The following is a 12,328-nucleotide window of genomic DNA, read 5'->3' as shown; positions in this document are numbered from 1 at the left end:
AGCAGTGCAGCTCCGTAGCAAAGTCATATTAAAACATTTTTGGACAGATTGATGAGCGCTGTGTACCACATAAAATCGGTTCGCGTTCAGTAAGCACAACCAGAATTCATACATAAGGCGCACTGTCGAGTTTTGAGAAAATGAAAGGATTTTAGGCCGTGCAGCTCCTCCGGGCTGCATGTCGTTAGCGCGGTTAGCTCGTTAGCGTGGTTAGCTCGCTAACACGTTGACGCCGTCCAGCCCCACGCACGGGACGATCCGCGGTAACTCGCTAACGGAGATTTTCCGCTTTCATCTTGTCATTGCCTGCAGGTGAAGCTATGGGGGAGGGGGAGTTGTGTTCAGTGAAGGAGAGGCGAGGCCGAGTAACGTTGCGTAGAGACAAAAGTGGACGAAAGAGAGGCAAACCTGCGGCCCCACAAGTATAACTATAACGTAACATAGGCTATATCGATATAAACGATATTGTCACATCTTATATCTCGTATGAAAATATATCGATATTTTAAACTCGATATATCGCCCAGCCCTACTTCAGGATGGGACTTTAGAAACCAGTATGTGACGGCATGGTTGCTGCATCCTTCTCATATACATGCCTATGTTCAGAATTGATAATTGATTAAGCTCAGTAAAGTTTTGATACAAATCTTCATAATGACCTGAATGGCATTCACCTTTGAGTGCAACTGATTCAAAGTACCTAGCTATGAGAAAATTGGTTTTGCTTCAGGACAAGTATCTGTTCTTGAACGGACCTGTCAAAGCTCACACTCAAAGAACTTCTTTTGAGAGACTTGAAAGAGGGCAAGTCCAAGACCCTAAAATAACTTGATAAATGGTAAATGGCCTGAATTTGTATAGCGCTAAGGACCCCAAAGCGCTTTACACTACATTCAGTCATTCACCCATTCACACACTGGCAATGGCAAGCTACATTGTAGCCACAGCTGCCCTGGGGCGCACTGACAGAGGCGAGGCTGCTGAACACTGGCGCCACCGGGCCCTCTGACCACCACCAGTAGGCAAACATGGGGTTAGTATCTTGCCCAAGGATACTTGGCATGCAGCCAGGAGGTAGCCTGGGATCGAACCACCGACCTTCTGATTTGTGGCTGACCTGCTCTGCCACCTGAGCTATAGCCTGTATACAGTAATCTTAAGGTTAAGATTACTGTATTTTTTTTTTTTTTTTTTCCAGTGACACGAGTACAATACAGGGTATTCTCATGCCCATATCACATTAGCAAAACCTATCAAAAAAATCTACTTTTTTCCATATCATCTTGATCTTTCAGTTAACCTACTGTCTTAATTCAGAGTGGCCATCTGACACTACTGTTCACTTATCAGTAAAAGTGTCTAGTCTGCTTTCCTTCATTCTGCATTTGCTTGGTTTTTGTTCTTCATCTGATCTACGTAATCTTTCTCACCTCTCTCAGTGTCTCCTTAAATGTGCATGGGCAGGTACACACATACACAGAAATGGCAACAGTGTGTGACTGGCTCATTATTTTGCTTTCATAAGCAAAATGCATCTGCTGATTTGATTCTCTCCAGTTGCCTGGTCTCTGAGACAGACACGCAGAAAAAGCTGTATGCCTTTATTTTTGCCACTGCCTTTAGGACTCTATAATATGCGCCCTTTACTATGTATATACTGTAAGCAGTTGTGTTGGCATTTTGTAAAGGGCATTTCATTGAGGGATCACAGAGTGTCTGTTCTGGACTTAAAATTGCAAATCAGCAATCAGTGCAGCACTCTTGACGTCTTGCGTTTGTAAATCTCTCCTCACTTATAACTGTTGAGTTTTCATTTTTGATTGCGCATGTAATCAGAAATGTAGACACCCATACACTAAGTTTTTCCCTCTTTCAGCCTACTCCATATAATTTATAGTTATTTATGATCACACTAGTCGCCATTTAATCAGCTGAATTTGAGAAAATTTGCTGTTTTTGCTGCAGATTTTTGATGGGAGTTAACAACACTGGGGGAATTGCACATGGTAGTTCGCTGGCAACTGTCATCACTGTTGATTAAACATAACTCACAGGATGGGTTGAATAAAGTGTCTTGAACAAAAGGACTTAAATGCCATGCTTTCTTTCATATTTTTTTTCCAAAGCATGTGTCCATATTATGACAGTTTACAAAAACTTGCTTAGGGATGTGTTTGCAGCTTAATGCTTTACCCAGACTACAAAAAGAGGAAACCCAAAATGTACTACTTCATCTAATATGCTCACTGTAGGATGGTAAGATGAATCAGCTCATTTAACTAGCAGCCTGTGCTTAGGGGAGGTCTTTAAATTATAATTAAGCAGTTTCATTGAGTTTGCTTTTTGATTTACATTAGAGGAAAAAAACTTTAGTGCCCTGTGAGAGGGAGTTCTCATTACAAATTTTTCTGTTAATTCTTGATAATCTAATAATTTTTTTGTATGTTGCAAATTTGTAGAAAATGTCTGTCACAGTTTCCAACCAGATGCCTTGCTTTGGTTGTTTTGTCTGGGCAGCAGGGTAAACCCACAGGTATTACAGTAACAATGCAATAAAATAGCACAAAGTTGGTATATTAATATTTCCGTCATTTGGGTTGTTGATTTAAAATTTTGTTCATCATCAGCAAACACTTCAGTCAGTGTTACTGTCTTAGTGATTATGTGTTTTTCTTTAATTGAATTGCCTTTTCTGTTGATTAATTTGGTGTTATGTTAAGGATTAGTGAGGCACTAGTGGGGCTGTGTAAATAATTGAATCGTTTGCTCTATAATACGTCATGACTCAGATCCACTATTACTCGTAGTATGTCTTTGTCACTTAACACTTGCCTTGCTTATTAAAAGGCGTCCTATTGCTGTGACGTAGTGTGTGATGTTACTGTTACTCATTCATTAAACAGTTTAGTGTTTCCAACTTAGTGATGCTTTTGTTTATTTTGGTCCAGCCCACCTCTTCATGACTCTTCTGGCTCAAAAAAATGTAGTTTGTTGTGTCTGTCATTGCATATTTTCCTAACTGTACATGTGGTTTGTAAAGCGGACCTTACAGTTTGTCAAATTTAAGCTTGGTTTTTGTGTCTCCCTCCCACATGTATCTCTGTTGCTTTCTGCCTGACTACTGTTCAGTTTCCCATGCAATTACCCAGAATCCACTGTGCCTCCTGTCAGCTGTAAATTTCCGTTTTGTGGGCGGAATACTGTAGCACCACAACATTTGTTTGTATGTGTACGAGCTTTCTTTTATGGCATCTTCATGGTGTGTGCCTGTGTGCGTGAGCTGAGGGTCTGTTATTTAATGGCAGCTGTGAAAACGGAAGCATTTTTTTCTTAACTGTCTTCCCCATAATCAATGTGCCTTCTTATTTGTCCTGCTTTGCTCTTTGTTTGTGCGTCTTAAACGAATTCATAAAGGTTAAGCTTTTCTGTGTTGGTCATTGTGACTCCTTTAGCTCAGAACAAAACTGAATGATAAGTAGGATCAGTCGGGCATAAGTAAGCGTTTATGTGTTGTAGGTTAGCAACATAACAATTGGAAGTCCATAATGCTTTTTGTAATTTGTAAAAGAACAAAAAAACCCAACATATTAAATCAGAAATTTGATATTAAGAGCTGAATATTGAAATTGTGTTACTTTGATGCTTTCCAGAATGTCATCAGTATTAATCTTCTTTATGCCTTTTTAGTGTTTGATATTTGATTTATTTTACTGATGTCAATTCAGTTTTACTCATACATAGCTCTTGTCAGGGCTATATAGTCCACTTATTTTGATTTCCTACAGAAACATTAATGGGTATAGCCTGACCTCTAGTGGCAGAGACATGATGATACTTTTCCCTTTCTTTCTAAAATACAAATGTGCTACTTTTTCCTATGTATGGCTTCATCGACTGCACACACACACACACACACACACACACACACACACACACACACACACACACACACACGCTTCACCTTTGTTGATGATTGACTGCCTATCACCTGCATGTTTCTAAATGTCCTCCTTACCTTAGCTTAGACTGTCTTTAATTTAGATGCATTGGTCTTTGAGTAGATGCGAAAAGAGCTAATGATTAAGATTTTCTTTCTTTTCTTTTTTTTTTTTTCCTGGGTTTTTCTTAATTGCTTGTGAATTCTGTAGATGATTTCCTGGAGCTGCTTCTTCCCATCATTGATTTCTATCTAATGGGTTCTTTTTTTTTTTTTTCCCTCCCTCCTCTTTTTCATTTCTTTTACCTGCCATCTGGTTGGTTTTTCTTCCCCCCTTTTTTGCCATTTTTCTCCCCCTCATTCATTCTTCTACAGACACTCAAACGGCTGATTCCTGATGAGGTAGGTTTATTACAGCTTGTCACTGTCAAACGTGTGCTTGACTTGTGTGTCAGATAAAACTGTTATGCATTTAATGTCACCTCACTGTCTGTCACAAGCCTAACCCACCATAACACACTTGTTTGGTATCTGTGTCTTGTCCTGTGCTATACTGAAGTTAAATGTGCATTTTCTCAAGATGCGCATTGACAACATGAAATGCTTGGCACATAAACTAGTGATGCCTTCATGTGCCCGCAGCTAGGATGCCAGATTTTTCTTTGAGTCACTATGTAGGGTCACTGTATTATGTGCCAAGCTGACATGCATGATGAAGCTCATGTTCTTTGCTTTTTTTTTTTTTTCATGTATTAAATAACACTCTGTGCTAATACTGAATGTTTACCACTCAAAGTCATTAAAGCCAGAAAGTGAGATATACCAGACTCCTGGAAAATTTGAGTATGCTCTGTTTACAGCATACTTTGTGCGGCAAAACCACTTTTGAGCTCAAGTTTTAAAAAGGTTTCTGCTCTTGTAAAGAATTTCCCTTTTCAGACATGGAATACGTAAGATAGTTGGTGATGTGAGTTAAAGTTAACATTAAGGCTAAGTAAGATTGCCTTCAAGTTATGTGTCCCTTGCATTCACAATTTGTTTTAGTATTTTTACTTTATTTTTGCATCTTGTGCGGCTGGCTGATATTGCACAGTGTCAAGGTTGTGTTTAGATTGAGACAAAGTAAAATTACTGCCTGGTCTTTGGAAAATGGTACATGTCTGAAAGGGGCAATGTAATATCAAAGTTAGGGAGAAATGTCCCTTGAGTTTTTAACACTACATATGGTTTGATATCTAACATTAACATAAGAACAGTGGTTACTCTCTGTAGTTTTCTTCTCTTACCACTTTTCTCTCTGTCATGTTCCTCTGTTATGTTGTTTGCTAATCCAGTTGGAGCGTTTCACCAGCATGAGGAAAAAGGAGAAGGAGAAGCCTGGACCACCGCCAGGTCACCGACACTCTTCAGCTGCCAGCTATGAGATCAGTGCTCAGAGTGGCATGATGAATGATCATTCTGATGAATATGTCCTGGAACTGTTTGAACAGATGCTGGTGAGAAAGACAGTAAAAGAGTCTATACACACTTTTGTGTATAAATGATTTGGCTTTTGAGGTGTCATATAATATTCGTTACCTTGCCTGTGCAGCTACAGAAACTTGGCATATTCCAATCAAAAGTACTGAATTTCTCACAGTTTAAACACCCTTAATGTGGAGTTACCCTTAAGCCTTAAATTTCCTTTGCTGTAATGTCAGAAGAACTGTGAAGTTGCATAAAAGTTTATTCTGTCTTGCTGCAAGTAGGATTTGACAGACATGTAAAAAAACAAATAACTGATCTCCTGGGACAAGCAAATGGCACCGATTGAAATCCTGAAAGGAAAAAGTTTTTAAATAGTTACATCCAGTAATTCTTTTAACAAGTAAGAAATTCTGTCTTACAGCTGACTCTGAATAGATGGTTATTTCCCCTAATGTAATTAATCAAATATATGGATTATATTTCTGCATTTTATTTTTTTATTGCTTGAGTACACAAATTGATTTTTATGCTAAATCTCTCAATGTTTATTTCTGTTCCATTTGATTATTTTTCTTTACTCCTGTCTTTTACTCTAGGTGGATATGAACCTCAATGAGGAAAAGCAGCAGCCTCTGAGACAGAAAGACATTTTGATCAAACGAGAGATGGTCTCCCAGTACCTCCACACATCTAAAGCTGTCAGTACCTCAAATATCTTTAAAAAATATAGCAAGTACAGGGTGCTAGAGCGAATGTGCTGGCGGTTTAAAGCAAGTCCTTATTTTTTTTTTTTTTCTCTTCGGCTAGAATGAATACATTTTCCAAAGCATTTTGGACATTAGTCATTAATAAATAGTAAATTAATAACTAATCTAATATGTATTTACTGTTTACATACATTAAATTGATGGATGGTTATAGTTATGTTGCTGTTGTTGTTTAAACAAACTCAAACTCTGAAAAAATGAGTGAACCTCCATTGACCTTTAGCTGCTGTGTCACATTTACAACAAGAGTAAACAACTTCCAGAAAATGTATCTGGAAGTATGTAGTGGATTTATGAAAACCCAGACCTTTAGAAATGATTTAATAGTCTTTTCTTCCTTTTAAATCCTGGCAATTCCAAAGGGTTCACAAACTCAAAGTGCTCAAAGGCCCTACATAATCATACACAGATGGCTGCTAATACAGTTCATTTAACTGTAAAATAAGCCTATTAGGAGAAAAACCCTACACACAGTACCCTTTAATCCCACATATCAAAATTTCAAATTACTCTTGACTTTTGCCCTTGATGCTCTACTGTTGTGTTTTCATGTAGAAATAATAGCAATTATATCATGTAACAAGAAATATGTAAATGCAGAACACTAAGTGATTTTGTGTTTACGTGCCTGCTGTGTTTGTTTGTGTTTGTCGATTAGGGTCAGAGCCAGAAGGAGAGTTCCAAGTCGGCCATGATGTACATCCAGGAGTTAAAGGCAGACTATCGAGATTCACAGCTGCTGAGCTGTCTTGAATCTCTAAGAGTTTCACTCAATAACAACCCTGTTAGGTAATATGCACGCACACACACACATTTCTGTTGCTCTGTGCTTCAGGTTAAAATAAATTATACTAACTACAATAATATAGCAAGGCTCAGTATAGAATCAGTGTAAGTTTACAGTGATATAATAAGAACTTTGTGGGTTGTGTCAGCACCACTGTCAGCTATGCGTACTCAAGCGATAACAAAATTACCACCATGCTTGCAAGGTAGTTGATGCTTGGTTGATTTTTGCTTTAGTAGTCCATAAAACTTTGTTTTGTAACGCTACACTTTTTCATGTTTTTGTGAACTCCAACTTTAGCTTTTAGAATTTGAAGCTCACTAAGGTTTAAATCTTGCAGTAAATCTTCTGGAGTTATCCTTAAGAAGTCTTATTCTGTGTTATTGACAAGCAAACATGTATGCCTACATCCAGAAGAGCATTTTTTTCACTCGCTGTGCAAGCATAAACATTATTTCTTCACCTCACAAGCAATTTTCTGTTATCTAAAACATTTGTGTGCATTTCAATTTCCCAGTCTATCTATCTCTTGCTATTTTGGAAGCCACCCAGCTGTGGGAAAGCAAATACTTGGGTTAATTAAATTTTTTTTTTTTTTACCTTGCATTGTCAAATCTTTAGTCTTTGTACTGACGCACAATTTCACCTGAATCTAAATGTCAACCTTTAGTTAACTCTTAGCTATGGCCAGCTCCTTTTTCCATGGCCATTGAATCAAATTGTTACTTAAGAAACATTTTGTAGCATCTCTATAGAGTTTATACTTGGCAATTTGGGGATTTGGTGTAAAGTATCAATATTACACTCAAACTCATATTAATTTTCACATAAATCTACTCAAATTACATCTGAGACTTTGCACTGGGTTTATTGATGCCTGTGGGTTAGCAAGGGGTTTTAAAGGATCTTTACATTCGATTGAAACTCATTCACCATTGAGAAAAATCATCTATAGTTTAGGTTACAAACAACTACCAATTCATCCAAGACTGGCTGCTCCAGAAATCCATTCAAACAGCAGTGTTTTTTGCTGGGGAGCTTCTATATACACACACGCACGCGCGTGCGCGCTCTCTCTCTCTCTTACTGAAGCACCTATAAAGTTTTAGAAATGAAACCCCATGCCTTTTGTAATATATGCTATCAATATATGCTGTCGGCTAGGATTTAAAGTGTACTGGACAGTGTACTGTGCTTTTTAGGGGGAAAAGCTCATATTCACTATGCACATAGATTTACCCTCTGGATTTGTTCTAACCATGAATTCATGCATGCTGTGACAGACAATTTTTCTTAATGTATGGGAAAATATCTTTCACTTTCAGTTGGGTACAGAACTTTGGAGATGAAGGGTTGGCTCTGCTTCTGAATCTGCTGAGAAAACTCCAGGAAGAGGAATGCACGTAAGTTACTTAAACCAAAAAAACAACAACAACTGTATATTCTAGCAGTGTGTTTGAAATGTCTTTCTGGTCTTTCACCAACCAGGCCAATTGGAACGAAATGCCAACATGAGATAATTCGTTGTCTTAAAGCCTTTATGAACAACAAGGTAGGAAAACTTCTTACATCTAAATCCCTAATCCTTTGTTTCATATCAGAATTAATATAACTATAGAATAATTAATGGCCCATTTTCTTTTGTCATTGTAGCAGAGGGCACTCTAAATTCAATACAGTGAAGGTTGTTTACTAATGTATGTAATCCTAGGAAAAAAGAAATTTTATAGAAACTTCTCCAGATTCTGGAATATATTTTATATTTATCCACCTGCTAATAATACAAAGGTAAAGTCAAAACCAATTCTGGAGAAAACATAACATGTCGAATGGATATATATATTTTTAAAATTTGGCTTAATTTGGTCAAACTAATTTGCGTTGTCTGGCTGAGGATCGATGAAGGTTTATTGAAGATTACTCAATAATAGAACAAAGCATAATTTAGTTATAAATATGACATTATTGGTCTAAAATAATGTTTGAATGTATTAAAGGGTACCGACATAATAAATGTCATTGCCTGTGTGGTTGCTGTCCCTAATAACAGCCTGTAGTAATAATATCCAGATGGATAGCAATTCAGTAACTTGTATTATTTTTGCATGGCTTTCAAAGTGCCAGCTTTTGTCAAATTGTTCCACCCCTTTTGTCAAAGCAAGACGTTGGTATACAATTTCCATAGTTGTTGCAGTCGAGTACATTTCATCTGGACTAAATTCTGATATGAAGACTATAATCTGAAAAATGGAAGTCTTTACCTCAGTCTACTTTCTCTCTTTCCTTTTCTGCTTAGCATGGTCTGAAATCCATGTTGGAGTCACCTGAGGGAATTCCTCTGCTAACCAGAGCCATCAACCCAAAAGTGCCTCATATGATGGTGGACGCTGTCAAGCTTCTTTCTGCCATCTCCATTTTGGAGCGTCCTGAAAACCTGTAAGTATTAGTGAAATGTAGATGCTGTTTCAAAAAAGTGGAATGCACAAAGATAATGGACTGTTCTAGTTTGGATATTAGACTTGTATTAGACCAACTGACAGTGATGAACTGCTCTGCTGACATCAGTACTTGCTTATCATCATATTTCTCTTCATCTGTTTCAATGAAATGACATTCTCAGTCCCCATTCTTTTCTTTTAAGGATAAATGTTGTATTCATGTATTGATTTAAAATGTACCATGTAGTGAAGCTTTATAATGATAACGTATATCATTGTTTGTTTTTTTTGGTTTGTTTTGCAGTCACGAGCGTGTTTTAGAGGCCATTACAGAGGAGGCAGAGAAACAGGACACTGAAAGGTTTCAGCCACTTCTTACTGGAATGAGGAGCTCCAGCATTGCACTTAAGGTACATATTCAAATGCGTACCCATATTTCACCACTTATAGGTTCTCACATGGGCTTTTGTTTGGCAAATGACCCAGCCCGGGTGTCTTTGATCGACAGCACTTTTAAGCGGGTTATGCTGTATAAATACTCTATAAAACTGACTTGTGATGTGTTTTTGGCAGAGTGGCTGCATGCAGTTAATAAACGCCTTGATCAGCCGTGCAGAAGAACTGGATTTCAGAATCCATATTCGCTCTGAACTGCTAAGACTGGGTCTTAGAGATCAGCTGAAGGTACAGAAAACCCACTTGATTTCTTTCAACGGTGACTTTGCAATAACATACATTTTCACAGCTTTAATGTTTGTGTCTCCCTATATTGATGCCTCTGTCTCCCTGATGGGCTAACACACACATGCTGTAAAAACTTTTCCTACAAGCATTCAAACTAAAAATGTTTGACTGTCACTTTCCTCCTGCTATTCTCCATCATGATTTTTCATCTCTCCGCCTGCATCCTATTCCTTTCCCCGCAGGAGGTGCGAAAGATAGAAAATGAAGAGCTGAAGGTGCAACTCACAGTGTTTGATGAGCAGGCTGAAGATGATTCTGAGGACCTCAAAGCACGTCTGGATGACATCCGAATGGAAATGGAATATCCTTCCAATGGGCAAAATTGTTCCTTTGTGCAGCTGTCATGTTTGCTTTTTGTCCTTCAAAACAAAGAGGATCAGCATGATAAAATCTGGGTCTCCTTGTAATTTTCAAGTTTAGTGTTTTATTAGTTTCATTGGAAAGTGAAAACCTTCACCTGCTTTCATTTTCTTAATTACATCCAGTCCACCAGTATATGTGTAAGCAATTGTATTTTTACATTTTTTTTAAATTGTATTTTATGCTTTTCTTTATTCAAGAAATTCCTCTATTTGTCCTCACTAGGGCAGTTTGTAGGCACATCTAATTTTAAGGGGAAAAAAGGCAATCCTGCCATCCTACCAACCTTGCTCTGTTGCTACTCTTTCTTTATAAATGACTAGGCACTTAGTTGGCTGCCTGAAAGGTACACCACAACAAGAAGTTGATTACCTATTCATTTCTATTAATGTATCTGAACTTGATTGTTAATGCATGAGCAGTAACATTAACCATGTGGGAACATTAGACCTAAGGATTTAGTGCTTGAAAATCTGCATTTTATTTTTTTCAATTTTGGTATAATCTGAATGAACCACATTCTAAAAACACAGGATGTTTATCATCTACCTCTCACAGTGCTTCCTCTTTTCCTTTCTAAGGAGGGTAGCGTCCAGGGTGGATAGTTTGAAAAGAATTCAACCTCACACTTTACAAAGTACACTGTACTTCTCCCTGCTGCTCTTGACATGCCGTTCTGAATTTCAACACCAGATGTCTCCCAGGGGTTACCATCGCAGTGCATACAGAATGTTCTAATGAAGGAAGTGTGCTGGGCTAAGTGTATGAATTAAACACAGGAATATTACAGTACAGACATTTGAAAACGTGAACAAATAAGTCAGAGAACTTAAATGGGTGTTAAAATTGAATCCTATCCTATACACTAGTGTTATTAAGATTAGGGTGCTTTAGAAATGTCAGTTTCTGTTTTTGAAGGGGGGAAAATATCTTAAATAACATTAAATTGATCAGAAATGTTGGTACTGACAGTTAATGGAATCATTAAATGAATCGCGTATGAATTTTAATGGAATGGCTACGTAGGTGTACAGAGACCCATTTTCAGCATCCTTAACTGCTGTATTCCAATGGCACATTGTGTTCCCTAATGCAGGTTTATTAGAAAATTGCTTCTAATTGTCCATAAGAAAAAAAACCCATTTGCAATTATGTTGGTGCAGCTGAAAACTGTTGTGCTGATTAAAGAATCAAAAAATGTCTAATTGAGTGTCTGCAGCGACAGCCTTTGTAGGTTTGATTATAGTCTCAAAAAGGCCAAAAAATGATTAGTAACACAATGTGCTTTTGGAATACAGCTGAAAATAGTGCTCTGTACGCAGATGTAGATATTCCATTTAAAATGATAAGTGATTAATGATTCGTTTCATTATTCATTGTTATTTACAGCATTTCTGATCAATTTGTTTTTAATTAAAATAACAAATGTGCTTTTCTTTCAAGGACATTTCTGTGCGCCTGAATGTTTTGCCTCAATAGCCTGGTGGGGAAAAAAAAAAATGCAGCTGATGTTGGTGCAGAACAGTGCACAGTTGTTGACTGTCATCTCTTTAGATGTTGTGTATGTGACTCTCATATTTGTGTTAAATTCTTCTATTGATCGTGTCTGTTGGGCCTTAACGCTTTTGCTTCAATGATGTGAGGGACATATTTGAAATCTTGGTCAACACTGTGAAGGACTCCAAGGCCGAGGGCCACTTCCTGTCCCTGATGCAGCATCTACTACTGATCCGTAATGATTACTTGGCCAGGTAGCACACACTCATATATACACTCACACATTCTCTTGCCCAAATTTGCACAAATTATGCTGTTGTTTTCTGGC

The 12,328-nt window shown here is 37.7% G+C and overlaps 1 protein-coding gene across 2 annotated transcripts in view; it reads left to right on the top strand.

Annotated features, from left to right (window-relative positions):
- The window catches only part of diaph1 (diaphanous related formin 1), a 101,437-nt gene that overhangs the window by 25,576 nt on the left and 63,533 nt on the right, over positions 1-12,328 (top strand). The window contains exons 3-13 of one of the 2 annotated variants that reach the window (XM_026194479.1): positions 4,316-4,342; positions 5,275-5,436; positions 6,004-6,105; positions 6,833-6,963; positions 8,287-8,364; positions 8,450-8,513; positions 9,258-9,397; positions 9,704-9,809; positions 9,973-10,083; positions 10,326-10,444; positions 12,138-12,254. In XM_026194479.1, the coding sequence (XP_026050264.1) occupies positions 4,316-4,342; positions 5,275-5,436; positions 6,004-6,105; positions 6,833-6,963; positions 8,287-8,364; positions 8,450-8,513; positions 9,258-9,397; positions 9,704-9,809; positions 9,973-10,083; positions 10,326-10,444; positions 12,138-12,254 (1,157 nt within the window). The remainder of the gene's footprint in view (positions 1-4,315; positions 4,343-5,274; positions 5,437-6,003; positions 6,106-6,832; positions 6,964-8,286; positions 8,365-8,449; positions 8,514-9,257; positions 9,398-9,703; positions 9,810-9,972; positions 10,084-10,325; positions 10,445-12,137; positions 12,255-12,328) is intronic. The other variant, XM_026194488.1, reaches the window with a different exon arrangement.

The sequence above is a fragment of the Astatotilapia calliptera genome, chromosome 2 (assembly GCF_900246225.1).
Source record: "Astatotilapia calliptera chromosome 2, fAstCal1.2, whole genome shotgun sequence".
NCBI classification, from domain to species: Eukaryota; Metazoa; Chordata; class Actinopteri; order Cichliformes; family Cichlidae; genus Astatotilapia; species Astatotilapia calliptera.
Note: the sequence above shows the minus strand (reverse complement) of the source record. Positions and strands in the feature narration are given on the sequence as shown.